Genomic DNA, 24,831 nt, shown 5'->3' with positions numbered 1-24,831 from the left:
TTATATATAATAATCATTGCATTCCTTTCTCGACCATTTTTTCTACCAGTTTTACCAGTTCACCACAAAAACCACATTTTTATTGCTCTTTCTGAAAAAATCTTGAAAATGAATCTGAAGTTCTACCAGTGCATCTAACATAATGCATCTGATTTGTACATTTCTAAAAATAGCAATAAAAAAAGAATTATTTTGATGCAAAAGGACCTAATATACAATGGACAGTAAAAAAATCCAAATTTGTTCACACAAAAATAATTTTTGAAATATATATATATATATATATATATATCTATTCGCCAATTAACTTTTCAGTTTTCCTTCTCATTCAAAAATAAGTGTATATAATGCTTAGTATAAAATTGTTTCAACGTCAACAATTGTCTCAATATTAGTCAGAAGCTCATTGCCATGAAGTTTAGTAACAAATTAACTTTTGTATTGGATTTAAACTCAATCTTAATCTTTGGACACAAAAATGAAGAATCCTCAAAATCCCAATAGTTTGGTTTGGAGATTGAATGAAAGTTTCATTTTTCGTTTTATCTCGAGAAAATTTCAGGCGAAAAAGTTTGCCTAGTACATTAAAATTTATTTTTTCAAATGTAATTTTTAATAGTTATTTATCCTTTTTTAGTATTTTATTTAATAATCGACGAAAAAATTGAATTATAAGGTATACAATTTCTTGCATCATTTCAAAGAATGTTATTTTATATGACAAAATACAAAATTTAAACGCTCTGAAGGAGAAAGTGCAAAATATCATAATTTTTCTCAACTTTATATTCCATTTTAATGTTGAAAATTAACAAAATTAAGCCTGACGAATAAAATTTAAAAAAAAAACTGTTTATCAAGAAGTACAAAAATCTTCTTTCGAATGACTTAAAACGTTATGCCAAAAAACCTTTAATGTCTGAATACCTAAATAATCTAAAGGGCTAAAATTTAAAATTTGAGAAGAAAAAAAATAGAGGGAGCTTAGTTTCTGCAGTTTTAATGCGAATTTGTTTCTTAAGCTTGCTTATTTTGTTGAAATTAAAATGTAGAGTTTATTATATATATATATATATATATATATATATATATATATATATATATATATATATATATATATATATATATATATATATATATATATATATATATATATATATATATATATATATATCTTTTAGGGAAAAATAACCCAATGATCCAGACATTGATGAAAATTAGAAAAGCGAAAATAACTCGAATGTTAACCGGCTGATCTTCACTTCATTGCGCAAAATGTAATTGATCAGAAAGTGAAAGAAACCTTGATCTATACTTCTTCATACAAGTCACGAACCTTTAATACTTTCCATGCTTGACTTTAATTAAGAAACTCAATTGCATTTTCTCTGCAATTTTTGATGAACAAAAAAAAAAAAAAAAAAATAAGCAGAAAAAGGGTACGTTTAAGGACTATATAAAGAGAAGATATTTTCACAACGGATATTCACATGAAGGATGGTTTTTAAACTTGCATTGTTGGGTTTAGTTGCTTTGACGGCTTTCTATGGAAATAACGTGGAAGGAGTGAGAATGTGTGGAAGAAGATTGGCAGATCTTCTTAACTTTATATGTGAAAAGCATGGAGGTTTTCATGCACCACGCAGAGACGGTAAGTCACTCTTATTTTACTATTCCTTGGAAGGGTTAGAGCAGTTCCTAGCAATAATTTTTTAAAATTTGTAATTATATTCAATATATATACATACATTAAGCAGCCGGAAAACAAAACAAAAAGAAAAATGAAAGGATATAATCTCCTCATCAGCTCACACGATTATATCAGCAAAAAGGAGTGTTTTCTAATATTGTATCAATATAACCGAAGCAAAATATAGCAATACAATAGTGGGTCTAATACTTACCTCACTAAACCTGGCACCACTTTCTCTAACTACTGAAATAAAATTATTAACAATATTATCAAAAAAGGTTTTTCTTGGATTATCACTAATAATAAACCAATTTTAGAATTAATTTCACAAAATAAAATTGATTTTCATGCGACTTTTGATTTTTAGGATCTTTTCCCCTTTTTAAACTAAAAGATGTTCTTTTGAGTTATTACTATGACTTTTAAAATATCCGTAATTGCGATTTTAGTTATTGGGAAATTCTAATTAATTTTTGTCTTTTTAATAATTTTATTTATAATGGAAAGGATATTTTTATTCAAATTGATGGAATACCACAACGATCTATTTTTTCATCTTTATTAGCTAACTTACTTTTACACTATTATGAAAAAAATTATATTAAATTTGTTTTTAGATTTATTGATGATTTAATTATCCTTAATTTTTAAGATAATGCAATTTTATTAAATAATATTTACCCCCATGAATTAATCTTGCTTCGTAATCATGATGATAATATTAATTTTATTTTTTGAATTTGAGTACTAAAAAAGAAGAAAATAACTGCTTTCTTGATTTATACGATAAAAGAAATGCTTTGAATTTTAATGAAAATGAACTAATCACTGGAAATTCTAATGTTTCTAAAAACATCTGTTTAAAAAATCATTTTTAATCAAATGAATAGAATTAAAGGAATATGTAGTAATGTTTATTTATCCGAAAAAACAAATAGACAAACTCATCCAAAATCTATTAAAAAAACAATGGATACCCAACTAAAGTAATTAAGTTTTATACAAAATCACTGAATAAATTGTATGTTATTATTAATAGGTTTACTAAAAGTATCTTTCTCTCTTTTTTAAAAAATAAATGTTAATTTTCTAAAATCATTAAAATTGAATAATTAAATATCAGCTTTATTAATTATAAACTTCCTTAAACTATCCAGTATAATGTTATTACCTTGCCCACATCCATTTCCGGGACAATCCTTGGTAACTAACAAATCAAACAAGCTTCAGTACTGCCGTAGGAATGCTAAAACAAAATGCCTCTATTTCAGCAGTTGGATTAACTTGATATTTTCTCTAGTATTGATCTAGTATGGTTAATGCTTAAGTAAATAAAAGCAAACATTGAAACGATAGTTTATTGAAAACCAGCGTTGTCATTAGCTAAAATAATAAAAGAATCAAGCTCAAACCAAAAAGCTATTCATTCAAAGCTCTGTTGTTTAAAAATAATTGCAATTGCAGAAATATTATTTTCTATTTAGAATCTCTCTTTTAAGCATTTTAAGTTAGAATTTCTAATAATTTATTTTTTGTTAATAGTTTCACATAAATCAGATGGAAAAAGATCCATCATAGAAATCATCCGACCTCTTTCCCGTCGACAACTTACAGGTCAAGACAGTGTTGCAGTAGTAGAAGCAGAAACAGGTTTTCGAAGTGGTGTTGTTGATGAATGCTGCAGAAAACAATGCACACTTACTACCTTGGTGTCCTACTGCGCAAATTCAAGACATGTTGGTAACATTGATCTCGATGAAATTCTCCCTCCTGGCTCGGAAACTTTATCAGCTGAAGACTTTGCAGAATATCAACTACAACAAGTAAGATCTCAATATTAATTCCTCTCGAAAGAAGAGGTGATATTCACTGTAGTATGGTAAACCTTCCTCAGCTTATGTTATGCTTACGAGATGATGTGTCAACAGCCTTCATTTTCTAAGAAGTTTTATTATTGTAATTTGTGATTAAATTTACGCGTAATTTTACCATTCATAAGAGTTTCCTGTAATTTACCGATTCTAACTGGTTGAGAACCTAAAACAAATTTAACGAAATTAATATCGGAAACATAAATAAAGTGTAAGGTTTGCCTTGTTTTGTGTGTAAAATATCCCCTTTTAATATTTTTTGGGGTTGCATCATAGCATACTTGCAAAGTCTTCCAAATTCATTTGTTGTTTGCTTCGTTGAAATTTAAATAGAAATAATGCGTTATATTGCAAACACAATAAGATTGGAGGGAGCGCTTTTTCAAGATAAAAATCAATCGGAGAAATTAACCCTTACTATGAACTCCATCTTTGCTTAGCTTTACAGGATCAACCATCCATACATGTAAAATACAAAATCGTCACCCAATTAGAGTTTGAGATTAAAGGGATTCGATTGTTTCTGACTAAACAATACAATCAGCAGTTTATAAAAGATAGTCTGTTTTCAGATTTTTGATAATAATATTTGTTGTGCAATTTACTTTATAATCATTTTTCAGCATCACCAGAATCTGTTTTCCGAAATTTAAACTGCAATAAAATTACATTTTATGAAAGATAACCTGTGGCAAATGTGTAGTTTTAAATGATTGATTCAAAACCAGTGGAAAATTCCACAAGCTCTAAAAGTTGTTCAGCTCTCCTAATTTTATATAGCTACCCCATTTTTGTACACCTTTTCTGAATGAGATTGCGTTGACGAAAAATATTATAACACTTTGATAAGTACAAAAAATATCAAGAAAACGGAAATCAAATATTCAAATTTAAATCCAAGATATAGTCCCAGTGATTGACGAATCATGGGTTTTAATCCCCTTGCCGTCGGCTAACCATGAATGATTTTCATATTTATGTAACTCAAATGTGAGTTAGCTCCTTCTAAAAGTCCTTCGTGAAAGCTTGTGTATCTGAATGGTCGATCAAAGAGGGTTTTTTTTTTTTTGTCTTTTAGGTTTTGTTTAAAATTTACAGGGCGCGGAATTTAACTTTGATAGCTTTAAATCCATAAATGGGTGAGCTGTTCAACACCGATTACAAAATTTTACAAAAATTAATTTTCACAAAGCTATGTAAAATAAAACGGTAGCTCTAGTTTTTTTTCTGTGAAACCTGTCGCTTTGAAGGTCGAGTAATAGAATAGCTAAAAAAGTACGAAAGAATTACTTGTTAAAAAAGTTCAAAATTCTTCATGAAAATTCGTCGGAATTCTATTAAAAAACAAAATGTAACGTTGTTAAGTTTGAAGTGAATCATAAGGGATAAAATATTTTTCTACTTTTTCATCCTTTCAATGTATTATGACACAGTTTAAGCAAAAATAATTATTAAAAATTTTAGAGTGCTTTAACCTCTTAACAATCTGTATGGTTTATAAAAATGCAATGTGTATTACGCATTATGGTGCGTAAGTTGCAGTATATTACTTTACTGGTCAGCCTTAGATATAGCTAGGTAGTCAGCTTATAGAGTAGATGAGTGATTTTGTGCAATTATTTCTTTTATCCTATTTATACCATATTATTTATGTTGTTATTTATATAAGTCACAAAATAAAATAAAGATAAATTATGCTTTTTTAACAAGACTTAAATGCTTTATTAAGCAAATATCCAATATATTTTAAGAAATAAGGTTGTTTACAGAATGAATTACAATTTGTTATAGAAATTTAATTTTAAAACAATAAGCTTAAAAAATTATATTTTCTTAGTTAAGCATGTATTTATATACATTATTTGTAGCATGTATTATTTGTAGAAAATAATTTCTTAAAATATAAATACACAAGACAAATTATGCAATCAAAAATATTTCATATCAATTTATGCAATTAAAAAATTTCATATCAATTTATGCAATTAAAAAGTTTAATATTAATTTATGCATTTTACCATTTTGAAACTTATTTTGTTTTAATTACAAACCTAGTTTTTACAAAAGACATCGTAAGTTTATCTTCTGCTCAGCTCATTAAGTATAATACCTTTGAATACTATTTTACTAATTTAGCGAAATTTTAATACGTAACATAGAAAGATTTATGAAGGTTTCGTCCGGTCAACTTATGATGGCTTTTAGAATAGCATCTAATTCCCTGCTTAAAGAAATTTTCATTATTTCATCATGCAAGATACAGGTTACAAAGACTATTTATTGCATGGGACCAATTCGGTTCTTGATAATGAAGATCAATTTAGAGAGGTGGTAAACAGCAAGTTTCACTCTTCTATGTATATCATCAATATTATTTTATTACATTAATTTATGAGAATGAAAAGTTCTTAGCAAACGTGAAATACATTACCGATTTTTTAAAGAGTGAAAAATCTGTACTTAGAATCGCATCATCTTAATAAAGTAATTTTATATGAGAAACTCCAAACTTTAAGCGAAATCGATAGAGTAGTTAGATAAATAAAAATTAACAAGTAAGACTTTTAACATTTTCTTAGAAACTAAAGAACCAGTTTTATTCCATTTTTATTTTCTGCCATTTAAAGTTATAGTGTTTAAAAGGGTGCAAAGTTTTTTTTTTTTTTTTAATATTTTACAAAACTACCGGAAATTCCAAATTGCGGCTTACTGCGGTTAGCAATTTTTTTAAGACTAAAAAATTCAAAAAAATGTTCATTTATTGTGTCTGTTTCGGTAACTTAAAAAGCCGTTTGCATTAATAAATTCATATAAGGTTAGCCAATTGTACACGATTGTACACAGTGCGCTGGTTCGTTAAATACTATAATTTCAACAAACAATACTTTATTTTAACAATTGTAAATAACCAAAATCATTGCACTATTACAATGGAAGCCACGACTGGCTCAAACAAGAGTTCAAGAGAAACTGAGTAGTTCACAACAATTGCTACAGATGGCGCTTCGCTTAAGACCGAACATGCCGGCCCCTTGAAATATTTAACATATTTCAACAATAACTAATATGCATTGAAACTATAAGAATCACAATAAAATTATTAGAAATATTTGATTTCAATTAATAGAATAAAATTATGGACTGTAGAAAAATATTTGTTCCAATATTAAATGAATGCACAATTCCAAATTTAAAGGAATTTATTAAAATACAATGATACAATACAAATATAAACAAAAAATAATTCAATGAGGTTACAATTATTACCAAACTATTTATTGTCCTCAATAGGCAAAATACTCAATTTATGAATTGGTCTTTTAAATAAACCTTTAGGAGTTCGCACTAAAACAACCCTAACCTTTTTATCTTTGCCAGCTATAGTTTCTTCAACTCTACCAATTATCCAATGACATACTGGAAGATTATCTTCCCTAACTAGAACCATTGTACCAGGGGTAACATTATCCTTCGAAAATTGCCACTTAGTTCGTTCGTGTAAATTAGACAAGTAATCTCTTTGCCACCTTTTCCAAATATTTTGAGTTAATTTTGTAACTCTTTCCCATCTAGACAATCTGTTATCTGGAATTTGAGTGATTTCGGGTTCTATGGGAGCAGTTATTGGACGCCCTATTAAAAATGACCTGGCGTCAGAGCGTTCATATCATTTGCATTTGTAGATAATGGGGTAATTGGTCTAGAGTTTAAAATTCCCTCTATCTGTGTAGCAAGGGTCAAAAATTTCTCAAGGGTTAGTTTTGAAATTCCAACTGTCTTTTTAAAGTGGGTTTTAAAGGATTTCACTGCTGCTTCCCAAATACCGCCGAAATGGGGGGCCCGTTGCGGTATAAATTTCCAAGTAACCTCTTCTGTTAACAGATAATCAATTAATTCTTGTTCCGGGGATTGAGCCAAACTATATAACCGTTTTAACTCGTTCCGAGCTCCACAAAAATTACTCGCATTATCACTCATTAACATAGAACATTTCCCCCTTCTTGCAAAAAACCTTTTTAATGTGGCAATCAATTCCTCAGTTGTTAAGTCCGAGACAATTTCTAAATGTACTGCCCGAGTGCAAAGGCACACAAAGACTGCTACATACATTTTTTGAAGACTTACTTTTCTTTTATTTTTTGCTTGACAAGAAACGGTCCGCAGAAATCTAAGCCTGATTTATCAAAGGTGAACTCAGGATTTAATCGATAAGATGGAAGGTTACCCATTAATTGATCAATAGCCACCGGTCTAAATTTAAAACAAGTAACACACTCGTGCACTATTTTTCTGGCAAGATTTCTTCCGTGAATTGGCCAAAACCTTTGGCGAACAGAATTAAGTAATGCCTGGGGACCAAGATGCAAATCTTTTAAATGGAAATATGCCGCAGGCAAATGGAAATATGCCGCAGGCAAAGTTTTCAACATGCCGCAGGCAAAATAATGGGAAACTTAGCATCGAAACTTTCCTGCGAGTGGGCCAAACGACCACCCACCCTCAATATTCCATCTGCTTCTAAAAAGGCGTTAAGTGATTTAATCTTACTCTTAGAAGAAATTGTATCTTTCTGAATGTCTGCAATATCAGAAGAAAATTCACCCCTCTGTGCTTCTCTAATCAAAAACAATTCGGATAATTTTAACTCATCCCTCGAAATCGGTCCCGTAGTTTTCTTTGCTGAGTTTTTAGCATTTCTTACAAACCTGAAAATAAAACTTAAGATTCTGATTAGTTTCATATAACTATTGCTTTTGTTCAAAAAATCAATTATAAAAGTGTTTTTCTCAAAGACAGTAAAATTAAGGTCAGAATTTTTCTTGAGTTCAACCATATATTCATCGCTGGAAGAAGGAGAATGTTCGAATTGCTTATAGTCCTCAGTCTTTAGAAAGGAAGGGCCATGCCACCAAAGTTCAGAGTTTGAGATTTTGTCTGCAGTAACACCACGCGAAATAAGGTCAGCAGGGTTGCTTTCGGAAGGCACATGTCCCCATTTAAATAATCTAGTGATTTCTTGAATCTTGGACACTCTATTCGATACGAAAGTTTTCAACAAACATGGATCAGTTCGTATCCACGCCAAAGTTATGGTTGAATCCGACCACAAGTAGACACTTTGTATATCCATTTGAAGAGCTTTTAACAGTTTCTGTAGAAGTTTGGACATTAGTTCAGCCGCCAATAATTCTAAACGAGGAATCGTCAACTTTTTTATCGGCGCTATGCGTGACTTGCTGCACAGTAAGTTAATAGTCACTTTATTAAATTCATTCTTACATCGTAAATAAATCGCTGCACCGTATGCATCTTGCGAAGCATCGCAGAAGCCATGGATTTCAAAGGAGGAAACAGTTCCATTCGCTACACAGCGGTCTATTTTAATGTCTTTCACACAGAGAAGAGAGGTAGCATATTTCTCCCACTCCTTAACTTTGCAATCTGGCAGTGCCTGGTCCCAGTCCAGTTTTTGTAGCCAGAGCTTTTGCATAAAAATTTTGGCCTTCACTATCACCGGCCCCAAGAGGCCTAATGGATCAAACAGTCTTGAAATGCACGATAAAACAGTTCTTTTAGTACAGTTCGTCAGATTAGTGCTATCTGAAATTGAAACAAATCTTCACTTGGGTTCCATATCACACCGAGAGTCTTAACGTTGTTTTTAATATCGAAATGGTACTCCTGGTCTTCATACGGTAAGTTTTCTAACAAGAACTGTTCATTAGATGACCATTTGTGTAATTCCATGCCACCCCGATGAAGAAGGTTTATTAACTGATTTTTTAACTCTAAGGCAGAAGAAATATCATTAGCCCCCGAGACTACATCGTCCATATAACAATCATTTTGGACGACACGAGCTGCAATGGGAAAATCCTTCCCTTCATCAATCGAAATTTGTCTTAAGACACGCGTTGCCAGAAATGGAGCAGAGGTAGTACCATAGGTAACAGTACAGAGCTTGTAAATTTTAGCTTCTTCATCTTTATTCAATTTCCACAATATTCTTTGTAAGTCTCGTTGATTTTCATCAATTAAGACAGTGCGAAACATACCTCTAATATCAACCGTAAAGGCTACAGGATGTTTCCTAAATCTACACATAATTGAAAATAAATCATCCTGAAGCACGCCCCCCTTCATTTGTATAGAGTTAAGTGATTCACCACTCGATGTTTGCGCACTAGCATCAAAAACGACACGCAATTTTGTGGTAGTTTTGTCAGGGCGATGTACGCCAAGATGGGGAATATAGTAACTAGTGTTTACATTAATATCAGTGTCAACAAGTTGCATATGTCCTGAATTTTGATATTCAAGCATAAAGTCTTTATATAAGTTACAAAGTTCAGGATTAGAGTCTAACTTTCTATATATATTATTCAATCTCTTTAAAGCTAGTTTCTTTGAATCACCTAAACATTGGGGATCCTTTTTGAGTGGCATTTGAACCACATATCTACCACATTCGTTGCGATAATGAGTTTTTAAAAAATGATTTTCACAATATTCCTCCTCACCAGTAAGCATATCTGACGAAACACTTTCGATTTCCCAAAATTTCTGAAGAGAATCTTCAATATTTTCAGAGGTATGTGTTAAACCGCAAAAGGAATTTAAATTGTTCTCATGAACCTTACCCGTTGCTATCAAACCAAAAGCAGAATTTTGGAATAACAAATTAGGAGAAACTCTGGTTTTTCCTTCCTTTAAAATATCATAAAAGAGCTCAGCTCTTATAATCATGTTTATTTTACTCGGTATCTCAAAATTTGGATCAGCTAATAACGCACGATCAGGAATTAAATGCTCACTAATTTTAATGGGAGTCGATGGAATCAAGCCCGTAATTCTAGGAACTATTAACAATTCAACTTGCGAAGAAAAAGATAAATCCTTATTACAAATCAAAGAAGTCGCCTTCCACTTAACATTCATTTTATTCTCTCCCAATCCACTAACAGAAATGTTTATTTTTTCTCGCTTCAACCCCAAATCAAAGCAAGTATCAGAATTTAAATAATTCGACTGACTGCCATTGTCCAACAATGCTCTTATTAAAACATATTTATTTTTAAGCGGACTCCAGATGTTAATTAAGGCAGTAGATAGAAGAACTAATTTATTACTATTTAGACTACGAGTTGAGAATGCGTGGGAAACGCTACTCTCTTTCGATTTCTCTGAGTCAGCGATTTCACCGGCTTCAGAAATATTACTCAATACATTTGGCGCCAGGGAGGGGGATTGTTTTGGCATATCTGAACTTGATTTAATAGTTTCAAGCGGGCGAGAATTATCTCTATGAAGTAAATCGTGATGTTTACAGTTACAAATTTTACAACAAACTTTCGAAAAACAATTAGAAAGTTTATGATTATTACCAAAACAATTAATGCAAAGCCTTAATTTTTTAACTTCTTCAAACCTTTTAAAAGGGGAAAGATCTAAAAATAATGGACAATTATGCAGTTCATGCGGTTTTTTACACAACAAACATTTCAAACTAGATTTTAGAATAAAAGATTTACTTTTATTTACGGGATGAAGTTTCGATTTATTTGGCTGCACACCTTGTAAATTCTCAAATAACTGAGCTCTTTTATGAAGAAAGTCCAAAAACTTATCCCATTCGGGTAAATCAGAAGTTGTTAGAGACATTTCGAATTCCTTACGTGTATTTTTATCTACTTTTTGTAGAATAATATTCATTAACAATTGATAACATAAATCGTTACTTTCTAATTTCAAAAGTTTTAAACCTCTTAAATTACGGTTTAACACATCAATAAGATTTCTTATGTCTTTAAAAGAATCATACGATAACTTTTCTAAGTTTAAAATATTAGAAATATAACTATTTACCACAATACGCTTATTCTCATATCTATCAATTAAAACTTTCATTAAAGATTCAAATGAATCTTCACTAGTTTCTATATATTTAGCATCGCCCTTAAGCGATGATCTCAAATAAATCAACTTTTGTAAATCAGACAATGAAGAATTATTAGATATTAAACTATCGAATTGTTGTTTAAAGCTTGACCAATGCTCAACTTGTCCATTAAATGTAGGCAAATTAATATCTGGTAACTTCAAATTCACTTTAGTTACAATAGAATCATTGCCTCTAACTTCACTATGTTGAAACTTAATTATAAAGGTTTGCAAGCTTACCTTTATATGTTCTATAGACTCTTCTAAATTGTCCATTTCAGCTTCAAAATTGGGCAAATCTTTTTCATCGAGGGTGGCATAGTAATCCAATTTTAATTTCTCTAGTTTATCACAAGTATCCAAAACGTTTTCTAATTTGCATTGAAGCAATAATAGTCCAGCTGTTTCGGCTTTCTCACGAACAAATGTCTCTAATTTGGTTATTCGACCTTTCAAATAACCCTTTCTGCGACTAAGCACAGTCTTTTCTGATTTTTTGTCTTCTTCACTACTACTGCTCATTATGAAGAAAGCGAAATGAAACTACGCATTCCACAACAAGCCGAAAGTTCGATTTCTCCGGCTCGACGGACCACTTTATTATGTACACGATTGTACACAGTGCGCTGGTTCGTTAAATACTATAATTTCAACAAACAATACTTTATTTTAACAATTGTAAATAACCAAAATCATTGCACTATTACAATGGAAGCCACGACTGGCTCAAACAAGAGTTCAAGAGAAACTGAGTAGTTCACAACAATTGCTACAGATGGCGCTTCGCTTAAGACCGAACACCAATCACCGATTATGCGAAATGTTATTATTTGTTTCTTATAATGTACTAATACTTTTTTTTTTGCGAAAAAAAAATTATTGTTTCTTTGTTTGAAATTCTGTTGGAACAAGCTTGCTTTTTATTTCCATTTGCTTTTGCTTTTGTTATGATGAAGGTAAATGAAATCAGAGTTCGGATTAGGTTGGTTGATTTGTCTTATAAGAATTTTAAATGACCTTTAGGGTTCTAATACTTTTTGTCAACTGTATATACGTAAATGAAACTCACTAACAATTAATTCAGGAGAATATTTTACACCAACCATTTTCAATCTTCTTCTGGAGAAACTTTTGTCATTTTCGAGGAGAGATATTGCTTTGTTAACTCTAGTTAAATGCGAATTGAGTTGGGAGTAATGCTGAAAAAAACCGCAGTTTTTAAAAGACAAAAAAAAAATTATAAAGGAATAAAAATAAAGAATAAAAAAATAAAGAAAAACATAGTTTAGGAGATAAAACCCAGAATTTTGGGAAATATTGCAATATATTAAAAAGGTTGCATTGCCTTTTTCAGAAGCTTGATACACTTTAATTTAATTAGAATGATTTTAAATGTTTTTTTTCTAACAACTTTACTTAAATAATGTTGCAATGTTCAGTTAAAAGTCAATTTTAAGTTTAATATTTTTAACTCTACGAATTTATTGAGAAATTATAAACTATTATTACTTTGAAATTTAACATTTTTCAATATATATCAGCTAAAAATATATATTATGATTCGTAAAAATAATTTGTATTTGCTAACGCAAGATATTAAAAGTTGATTAGTTAACAAAAATGACTTAAAATTTTTCAAAATATATTACCCAAGATAAAGTTAAGAAGTCTAGAAAAAAATTTATCGACTTTTTAAACGTAATGTTATTTTTACTGGAAATTTATTTTATTTTTGTATTTTATAAATGTTATTTTTGCTGGATTTTAATAATAATTTAATTGATTAAAACTTTAGAGAAATTTCCCTCCCAAAAACAAGGTTCTTTGCGACTATAATTAAGTTCGTCTATCATGTACAGTGCGCTAAAAATACCTCGAATAACTTTTGATTTAACGACTGGATCTTCACGTTCTTGGATTTATTCTTAATAATTTAAGAGGGTGACCTCAAATATGCTAATTAATTAACTAGTGCAGACGATACATAACTTTTTTCACCGGATTTGGATTTCTGACCCTCAAAATATAGGGGATAGCAGCAATTTGGGAAATATGGTCTCAATAGTTTGGTCAGGAGAACGATCCAAAGTGTGAAACACTTTTTGTAATTTTACTTACTGCGTAATTCACTATACCTGGAAAATACTATAAGCGAATTTAAAAAATTTTGCACACTATTATGAAACTTGGTTTTCCAAAGTTAATTGCATGCAAAAACTATCCTAGTAAATATTTATTACTTTTTATTCAATAATAGTCGAATGCTTTGAAAAATAATAATATAAATCATTAATATTACGTTTTACTACCGAAAATAATTCTAAATATTTTTTCAGTGAAATGACTAGAACCTAGTTAAAAGTATTTCATGGATAAAATTATGTTTAATAAGCATTTCAATTTTTTTTAAACAAAAGTTTTTAAACTTAAAATATATTTAAATAGCTTGAGTTACGAAAGGTTCTTTTTTTCTATCTCCCCTACTCAAAAAATAACGTTCGAAGAGATGGAACAATAATCATATTTATTAAAATTCCTCTGTCTAAAAAATAAACAGTTTTTTGTATTTCAGGATTCATCGAAAGATGTTTTGATGCCACGTCCATTATCTCCTGTTGGTAGTTTGGTCCATGCAAGTCGTCCTAATTTAGGGAGCTTTTCGAGAAATCGTCCCGTCTTTATGGTTTTATCCCAACTGCAGGACGATGAAGATCGCCCTCTTGGTGATTATAGATTTTAGGGACTTTTTCTAATCATCAAATAAATATCTCTTCAAGCAATGGGAAATATTATTAAGTTTTTATTCAATAAAGATATATTCTAAAATAGCTATTGTTATTTCCTTGATCAAACTTGTTCCTTTGTTCTTATTGGTTACATATTTGTCTCTTTATTTCTCTAGCTTCATTTGATATTTAAACTCTGTTTCAAGTTAAGAAAAGACCATTGCGATATAAGATTTAAGTAATGCATATAATTCCACTTTATATCCTTATCAAATTATACAAATATGCTTTCAAAACAATATAAAAGCTTTAAAAAGTTAAACATGTCAGGCAAAAATTTAATTCGTGCTATCTTTTACGATGTACATCATAGAGTTACTAAAAAAAAGTTTTAATTTCTTAGCTTTACTGGAATCCTAGATTTAGTGACAGATTTTAATAAATAAAGGAAACATTCGCTCTTGAAAAAGAAACAACTATATGACGTTGCAAGAGGATTTTATTGGACTGCTACAACAGACGCGTCTTATGCTAACATGTTCTTAACTAATCAAATACAGGATAAAGAATTTTTACTTTTGTTTCGTTGTAGAAGAAAATCTTCTGCAAAAACAATATTTATTATTCCTTCATCAGTTTCTTTGAAAGCGGTCAGAAAGTTGTTTATTGGTTACGATTTTTAAATATAATTTTTATTAGTTCTTATTACTTGTTAATTGATTATTGTTGTTAATAACTGCTATAATATTAATAAGAAAGCAAGCAAAAGGAGCAACGTCGTTTCAGTAATAAGCGATACAGATATACTCGTACGTTCGCGCTAGAAGCTTGGTATCCATTTGGTTTGCACTTGGCTCTCTCTATAAGGATAGTAGGTTTTTTTTAAAACTTGCAACAAACACTAATTAAACGAACTGAATTGTCAATTTATATATTTTCATTTGTGCTTTATTCACGCTGTTTGTTGCTTTAATCAGATAGCACAAGTTAGAGAAGAACATTAAAAAAGATATTGGGTTAGAATCCCTCTCCGTGGGTCACCTCATTGGCAGGCGTGCTCAACTGATCCACCTTCGCTTCTAATTTCCGATCGAAAGTAACACCGCCCACTATTTTGTTTACTCCTCGTTCCTTTATTATTTCAAATATTTTAAGTGGAAAAAGTTTCCCTGTTTGAGAGACCGTGTTCATTGTTGCAGTATTACATGCAGAGAAAATGCTTTTGTCAAAAAGAATTTGTTTGCACTGAAGCTGAGAATATTTTACTCTTTTTTAACCTTCGAAATTATCTTTAAGTCGGTGCCTTAAATATAAAACACCTTGAATGAATAACTTTTGATCTAATCATCAGAATTTCAACTATTAGGACTCATTCTTAATGATTAGAATCTGAAATAAATTTGTGCAGATAATATTTTAAGTAAGAAAATCAGACTTTTTCATAGATCTTCACACTTAAATTATGGGCTGCAATCTGGAACCTAACATTTAAAGGGGAACATTTAAAAACGATTTTTTGTATTTATCGGTAATTTAAGATAATTTATCAAAACATTGAATTGATTTTTTGTAAAAATGTATAAGTTACAGCATATTATATCGGCGCACGACAGAGGGCGGGATTTGATCAATAGATTTTCTCACTCCTATCAAAACATATTAGGAAAATACTATTATTTTAACTATTTCATTGAAATAATTTTTTAAATTATGCAAGGAAAAGAATTGATGGTATTTTGAATAGTTGAAATCGTAATTTATTTAGCTGTTATAAATTTTAATGAAGGTTGTAAAGATAGTTATGGAATATTTAAAAATAAATGTAAATATTGGCTGCTACTCTAAGAACATATGAGGTGTCACATAAGGGTAAATCGATAAGGCTGAAAATGATGGAAAAGAAGCATCATATGGACCCATGCATTATAGTTAGATGAAAATTTTTATATATCACTAAACTTTAAACATAATTTACTGAAAACTATGTTTCTCTTACTTGCTCTAACTAGTACAATTTCCGACCAATTTATTCAAATTTTGACGCGATGTTCAAGATAAATATAGTTTAAAAAATAGTTAGTAGGATAAACGAATTTTATAATTGTGTATAAAATTTATCAATCAGGTTAAAAAGTTATCGAGATTTGGCGAAATACACAAAAAGTAAAATTAATATTAAGGGGTCCACACTTTGGACGGCTCTCTTGACTTAACTATTGGGACCATATTTCCCAGATTGCGGCTACTCCCTATATGTTGAGGGTCTGAAATCAGAATCCGTTGAAGAAAAAGGTATGTCTATTCAGAAAAAGTACGTTTTTGTGTCTGGTTTCGTAACTTAAAATATCGTCTGCGCTAACTAATTAGCATATTTGAGGTTACTTTCTCGAACCATATACAGTCAATTCGCTATAACTCGAAGTACGATAACTCGAATATTACTATAACTCGATTTTTTTATGAGGTCCCGACCCTTTTATCTTCAATTTCATGTTAATTATTCTCGATTACTCGAATTTTACTCCCTTTAACTCGATTTTTTTTTTTTTGGATCTTTTAAAGCAAGAAAAAAAAAAAACTAGGAGCTGATATCTTGCCCCTTCCTCTGGAAAACACACACAATGTCTTTCGCACTCTTCATGGAGAAGCTAAAGCTGTCCCTCTTGAAGTATGTGAACAGTGGTTAAATGAAACGTTACCAAATTTACTTCAAAGATGCAGTGAAAATGATGTTTTCAATATTGATGAAATGGGTTTATTTTTTAAATGTCTTCCAAATAAGACTGTGATGTTTAAGGATGAAAACTGCTCAGGGGGCAAAATGTGCAAGGAACGTTTTACTGTCCTAGTTGGAGGAAATGCGTCTGGGACAGAGAAATTGCCCTTAGTTGTTATCGGAAAATACCGAAATCCCCGATGTTTCAAGAATGTAAAAACGTATCCTTTGGCTTACAAGTCTAACAAAAAGTTTTGGATGACATCAGTTTTATTTGAAAACTATGTAAGAAAATTGGATCGGAAATTCTTCGCTAAAAAAAGAAAAGTGATACTCTTAATGGATAAATGCACAGCGCATAGTGATCTACCTAATTTGAAAGCCGTAAACTTGCAGTTTCTCCCGCCAAACACAACAGCAAAGTTGCAGCCGATGGACCAGGGTATCATAAAGTGCTTCAGTCTTATCGTAAATGGCTTGTCAGAAAAATGATCTTAAATATTGTAAGTATTTAGAAGATTTGTAATTAATAAGCATTAATTAAATAATCCGACAATATTTTGAGAGTCCAAAACCAAAACTAACGGTAAGTCGAACTTCCGATATGTCGAAGTTTTTCGTCAGTCCTATCAGATTCGAGTTATCGCGAATTCACTGTATAATGAGTCCTAGAATGTGAAGATCCGACCATTAGATCAAAAGTTATTCAGAGTGGGTCTTTTTTTTTTTGCTTTGGCGCACTGTACAGTCCTAAAAAAAAAAAAAAAAAAAAAAAAACGAATTACCCTGAATAACTTTTGCTCTAATGGTCGGATTTTCACGAACTAACTGTCAATCTTAATGGTTTTCGGGGGTGACCTCAAATATGCTAATTAATTAGTGCTAACTATTAATTAAGTTACGAAATCAGACACAAAAACGTACTTTCTCTGAATAAACATAAATTTTTTCAACATATTTGGATTCCTAACCTTCTAAATATAGGGAGTAGCCGCAATCTGGGAAATATGGTTCCCATAGTTTGGTCAGGAGAGCGATCCAAAGTTCGGACCCCTTAATGTTAATTTCACTTCTTGCGTTTTTAGTCATAGTTTTAAAACTAATAAAGCAATTCAAAAAAAATTGCACTCTCTTCTAAAACTTATTTACCCAAAGATAATTTCATGCAAAAACTAATTTTTAATAATTATTTATTATGTTTTATTATTTAATTTCATTGTGGATGAAAAATTTTTGAATTATAAGGTATAAAATTTTTTGTATCGTATTAATCTACGTATTTTTATGTATCAAAATCTAAAGTTTCAACAATTTTTATACGGTAGAAGTCGAGAAAAATTGAAATTAATTATTTTTTAAAAAATAATTTGGCGACAATGAAGAAATATTTAAATGGAGCGATTAACCTTTAAATGTGGTTAACTTGCGCGGACATGATTTACGCGCGCGTAGAGTAAAATTTCATTCCTATATTTTCGCTGATAACCGATTGCTAATCTTTTTTTTAAATTATAAAATACGATGTTCTGTTTTTTTTAGTTTTCTAAAAATTTATTCCTAGTTTTAAAAAGAGATCTGAATAAAACATTTTATTAAATAAAAACATTTTATAAACAAATGTTGAGTTTTATAACAGCATGTTTCTGATAGAATGTAATTATATATCACCTTTTTTTATTTTAATTGTTAGTTTGCTCCTTAAATAATTGATACAATTTCAATAATATACCAAAGTATGCATAGATTTGCAATAATATCAATGTTTTCAATATCTATTTTATAATTATTAATACAAATGCGTCGTCCACATTTTGAAGCATCTTAAAACTTCTTTTCATCTTATATATCGCCTTAATCTTAAAATAAGTTATAAATTACTTGTCTGCGCGTGTTTCACAGAATTATTTTTCTAACTTTTTAATTAAATTTTAACGTTTCTTAAAATCTTATTTTTTATGCTACCATACATATTATTTTTCCATTATTATACTAATCAATTGTTTTAGTACTTTAATTTATAATTTCCTTTAAAATAAAATTACTTTTTAAATTATTGTTAAGTTTTTATTGAAAGAAAACTTAGAATTATTGCCAGCTAGCTGAGAATTAAGTCTTGTTAAGAAATTAAAAATATTTTACTGATCAATATCATTCTATGCAGAACAGTTGACTATTTACTAAGCATACTATTGTTTTTGAAAAATGAAGATAAATTATTAATTTTCTTTTTTTATTGTTTCTTATTTATTTGAGTAATGAAAAGTAAATGCGTATGTGTGCACAGCAAAAAAATACAACAGATTGTTTTGTTATTTAAATGAACAAAAAACAATGGACATTTTATTTTGACGCTCAAAGTTATTCTTACCCGCTAACTTAAACAAATTTACCCTTTTCTTTTAAAAAGTTGAAAATATCTGCTTAAAAAGTTGTTTATATTATTTCTCAACTTTTGGACAGTTCAAAAAATGTTGCTATATCAGGGAAATGTTCGATATGCCTTGTTTTGTGAAGTAACAACTAAAATAAAGAATTGTAAAAAGATTCGAAAAACGTGCTGTTTTTAGAATCATCATCTCAAAAATTGTTGTTTTTCTAACATTAGGATTTTTTCTTCCTAAATAACCTATAATAATAGTTTTAATACACGTTTGGAAGAAATAATGATCAACCTGACTTAAATTCTTATGATTTTGAATGAATTTTACCATTCACTGATGTAGTGGAAAATCATGAAATCAATACTTTAACAATTGCTAACTAATAAAAATTTCTTAGCAAACATTTAAACTTGAACAATTGCCCGCCTCAGTTTGCCTGAGAAAGACGTTTGCTCAATTTCCCGTCAGGTACGTTTACCGGGTTCGTTTACCTGACAAATCACTTGTTCCACAGTGGTTTGTCAGACAGAAATATTACGAAAACCCTAACTGATTGACAGACCATCGAATTAATCATTAATTTTTGAAAAATTCTAATAATGCAGTCTCTTTAGTACAACTCTCCATTACAGCGACATTCAAATTGTAACGATCGATACACATTAAGTATCGTTTCTTATTCCAAATGTTATTTTAATGCCTATTGGAACGTTTGCAATGTTCATTTTGGTAGAACATTTATTAATTTGATTCTTTTTGCTGCCTTAAATATAAATCATTTTAAAATCATTTTGATTGAAGGAAACGGCTTTCCAAAAAGACAAAATTGAGAGTTTCTTTGCGGAAATATAGTTTTTGTGATGCTCCTTTTTGGGAAATAAATTTCTTATTCTACAATTATTTTTATTTCAGTTTAGTTTCTTCAATTATTTATGTTGCCAAATATTAGGAAACATTTTAAACAGGATAAATTTGGTAGGAAGTGAAATAAGCTTTGTTCGCACCATATTATCAAAAATAAAGAGAGAATAGAAGGGCTATAAAAAATAGAAGGGCTTTTTTGTTATAGTTCACTCCTCTGAAGAAACTCTCGCCGTGCCCAATCTCCGATTTTTGCCTGTGACGTCACGGCGGCGCAAAGTTTCAACTTATACTTTAAGAGCGGAGCGTTCGGGCTAACTAGCTCTAACTAATATTGGAGCATTCCTTTTTGTGACATATTCCAAGACACTCGTTGTTTTCTATAATGATTTTGATGATGAATGATGAAGTGAATTTCAAAAATTTTAAATTATTAACGAAATGCCAGTTTGTGCTATTGTAACTTGCCAAAAATTCTGATAGAAACACAAAAGGAAAATATATAATTCTCCTTGTCTTCCCTAAATTGAATGAAAAACTATGTAAAGAATGACTTCAACGTTGCAAACCAAATGACTCAGTTAATATAAAGTATGCACGAATATGCAGTAAACATTTCTTGAACGAAGATTATGAAGATGATATGAGAAATCGTTTGCTTGGATTGCCAATTAGAAAATTTTCAAAATCTTCTGCAATACCGAGAGTAAATTTGCCATTTTCTTCTTAATACAAACAATTTCTTTTCGGCAAGAAAGACTAAATAAACGCAAAGTGTTGGTTCGTGCATTGGACAAATTAAAAACTCCAAGCCCAAGGAAAAGCAATTTAAATACTATAAATGATATTTTTTTAAGTGCAGCAAACTGTAATAAATGCTTTAAACTAGAAGCGGAAGTTAAAGTATTGAAAGAGAGAATTGAAACTTTAGAAAAGGATTTTAAAAATAAAAATATTGAAGAAATAAAGTTTTAAAAAATATCATTTCCGCTTATGAAACGGTGGAACGCACCCAGAAAAAAAATTCTAAAAAAAATATTAAATATTATGAGCAAAGAGGCCAAGAGATTTTTACAAGAGGTCAAATATAAGCTTTAATGAAGGGTACTTCAAATGTCAGGTGAACAACAGATGACATTCACGATGTATTATTATACGTTCTCTTTCTTCAAAAGCATATGATTTTTGGAAATTTAATATCAAATATCTCCTTACCTCTACCAAGTGCTCTCCTATCAAGGGGAGGATTATTTGTTCCATCAACAGCATGGATGGAAGTGTGTCAGGAATTTGAGAACATTTTTCAAAGTGTGCACGGAACATCTTACAGAAAATCAAAAAGTGTCCTCAAAGAACTTATAAATGAATTAAAGTGACGATATCCTGCAGTGAATAAAACAGCAATACGCTTATTTTGTCGTTTAAGAACTTTTATAAGAATTCACCCTCTAAATTGAAATCACCCCGTTACTTTGAAAGAGAGGCAGGCGAAAATTTAAAAAATGGATAAAGTCAAAGAAAATAGAAACTTAAATGAAAAGTATAAATAATTCATAGTTAAAATTCTCTTAATTTCATTGCATTGTTATTAATGTAGTTATTCTAAATATTTTTTTAAAATTATATTCTCTTAAATCTAAATATCTATAAACAATTGTAAAATTTCTAATATTATTATGAACCTAAATTATTATTTTGTTGGTTTAAGGTTGTTGTTTCCTAATGATTAAGTATAAACAAGTTGCCGTTAACAGCATATTTTAAAATCGGTATTCTAAATTTAACCCAACTTTACAAATTATTGTTATCGAACAATATGCAGCTAAAAAAGTGTCGATGTATGCTTGAATTTTTTTTAATAATAAAAGTTAAAACTGAAAATTTTAAAACAAAGTATTTATAGTGTCATTTACGACGGCTAGTAAATTATTTTTATTAGTTTAAAATGGTATTTATTTTAATATTATGGTCTAGAAAATTTTTTAAACTATGCTTTTGAATGGAAATAATTGCGTTAATTGTGTAAAGCTTGAAAGCTAATATCAAGAAAAAGTCGAACTTATTTTTACAGAGAGAATGATGCAAAGTTTTCATATCTTTGCTTGCGATGTCCGAGATCTGTGTGCGGCTTGACGTCATGAGGTGGGAAATCGTAGCTTCAGTTCTGAGGGAGGAATGAACTAACCCTTCTCTTTAGCCCTGCAATATTGTAGTGCTGTCTGGGGGTTGGTGAGCGTTAGCGAGTAGGGGATATAACTGAATCGTACATAAATAAGTCTTATAAGCAATAGCGAACAATATTATGTAATTGATAACAACACTATAACAATACTGAGAAATGACTCAGTAGATGACATCAAAAGAGCAAATTATTCAAGAAGTACATTCGACTTGCTATGCACCAGTAAAAGAGCTTCTTTGGAAGATGTTCCATTGGAAACAATATGATAAGAAAATTTCTTAGTGAAAGGTTCAATGGTAAACGAATACTTTTGTTCACAAGTAATATAAGAATGGTTGGCAGAAATTGAAGCACGGATGGGGTTCTTTTCCAATTCATGTTCCGGCTGGAACGGGAGAAAATATGCTCGTTTATGCTCTGAAGGCTCGATGGCTTCAAGATTTAAATAACTTTGCAGTAGAAAACAAGAACCATTTATTATTTACGATTTTGAGAAAGCAGCAATGAATGCTTCGATTATTTGCTAGGAAAGAATGGAGTATGTGGCAGCTAATTCAAATTTCAGGACTGCCCAAAAAGTAAGAGGAAGATGAAAGTTTTAAGTTAAATTAAGTTAAGTTAAATTAAAGCTCTTGCTATTCTTGCATCTACTGATATTCCATCTGTATTTTGTGAACTGAAGCTTGTGATTCCCAATGAAGCAAGGACGATGGTGCAGTAGTTTGGAATATATATTTATGAAAATTTCAAAATCAGGCAAACAACGGGAAATTGTTTGAAGTGATCCGTTGTTTCCTTCAGACAGTGTGTTTTATTGCACAGTTCTTGAAATATCAAGAACACGAAGTCGAGCATGGCACAGACAATTCAAAACCCTTATTTGGGCATCTTACGTGGATTTTATGATTAGTGAAATTGAAAAATAATAGATTCAAGAGGATATCTTTCGTTCTTTCACCTTGCGTTGAAACAGAAATCTGAATTTCCACTATAATTGCAAGTAGGAACAACTATGGACTATTCGCGTGGCATTTCTCACAATATTATATTGTAATGTGGTTGCATAACGGAGAATCTATTATAATCAAGAAGCGAAAAGGAAAAGTATTTTATCATTGTCTACATTTTTATATTGTACAATACTTTGCTACGATACCGTACTGTGTTCGAAGCTGCGTTTTTAAGATATCAATTTTGAGATATAGACTTCTACTCCTTGGGAATTTTTAAAAGATACTATTATTCAACTACTTGGGAATTTTAAAAAATATTTAATTTTATCTCGTTATCATTTTTGGAAAATATGAATTGTTATGGTCTTCTAAACATTTTTTTTTCTTAAATTTTATGGCTAAATTAGATTTTTATGGAATAATTTAGCTAACAGGAATAAATTATATTAAATCACGTTGATATCGTACAATATTATATTCAAAATGTCACAAAGGCTTCAATTTCCTTCGAGGATCACAATATTGACCAATATTAATCAGTATCTAGAAATACTCCTGCGCTACTTGGGTTATTTGTAAACAACGATAAATATCGTAAACGCAATATTTATTTTTTCACAACATTACTCTGCAACCTTACCTAAATCCGTTCATGAATTAACTTTTAAAACAGATGTTGTTTATTTCGCCGTAAGTGTATGTAGATAGACGCCAGTATTGGAATAGGAAAAAAAGGCATTTAATTGCCTCAAGGTTAATTTCCTGCGTTAACAATCAATAACTATGAAGGTATTTCAATAATTTGAATTTTTAATGTTTTATATTTTTGAATCATCTGTTATAGACTGTAACAAGGTGGTATCTTTTCGGGCGCTTTAAATATTGTTTTGCTTCAAAAAAAATTTTTTAAATTCCGAATGCACTGTTAGTAAGTTGAAATCACGAAGGTCTTTGCTGAAAATTGTGCTAGTATTATCATGTAATAAAAGAATTTATGATTAATTCGAGAATTAGAAACTCCTAAACAAGTAATAAGCAAGAATGCAACTACATAGTTTAAATCTGATTTTGTAAAAGAAATATTTTTGGTTATTTTTTTTTAAAGTTGCATTTGTTTGAAGTGCTTTTATTGCGATTTATTTTTTCTTTTTGCTTTACGTTGCATTTAGTTAAAACTATAAGACTTAGAAAATTGGAATTACGAAGATGTAAAGAAATAAGAATTTGATGCAATACAAATTGAATTCGGTTATTAGTTCAAGAATTATCAACTGTTAAATTTGAAATTGGAGTATTGGACGCAAGTACAGAGTTTAAATTTGATGTGGTTAATTTTTATTTATGAATTTAATTCGATTTTTTTTCGATAGTCTGATTTGATTAAATGTTGTTGCAAGTTTTCGTTGAAGAAAGACTTATTTTTTCCTATCTCAAACCTGACTTGGTGTCAAAAGCAACCGTTTGTAACTGATTGATTGATGAATGTAGAGTTTAATGGCACAGTTTG

General features: G+C 30.0%; 1 protein-coding gene and 1 long non-coding RNA gene across 2 annotated transcripts in view; one reads left to right on the top strand and one right to left on the bottom strand.

The window, feature by feature from the left end:
• LOC147801881 (uncharacterized) overlaps positions 1-24,831 on the bottom strand; it is a 287,387-nt gene that overhangs the window by 68,835 nt on the left and 193,721 nt on the right. The window lies entirely within an intron of this gene.
• On the top strand, positions 1,469-14,333 carry LOC107444576 (insulin). The gene is made up of 3 exons (XM_016058741.4): positions 1,469-1,651; positions 3,236-3,516; positions 14,078-14,333. The coding sequence occupies exons 1-3, from the start codon at positions 1,498-1,500 to the stop codon at positions 14,243-14,245; spliced, it is 603 nt and encodes a 200-aa protein (XP_015914227.1). The 5' UTR covers positions 1,469-1,497; the 3' UTR covers positions 14,246-14,333.

Source organism: Parasteatoda tepidariorum, chromosome 11 (genome assembly GCF_982258835.1).
Source record: "Parasteatoda tepidariorum strain Cologne lab strain chromosome 11, Ptep-v5.0, whole genome shotgun sequence".
NCBI classification, from domain to species: domain Eukaryota; kingdom Metazoa; phylum Arthropoda; class Arachnida; order Araneae; family Theridiidae; genus Parasteatoda; species Parasteatoda tepidariorum.
This window is presented reverse-complemented; position numbering and strand designations above follow the sequence as displayed.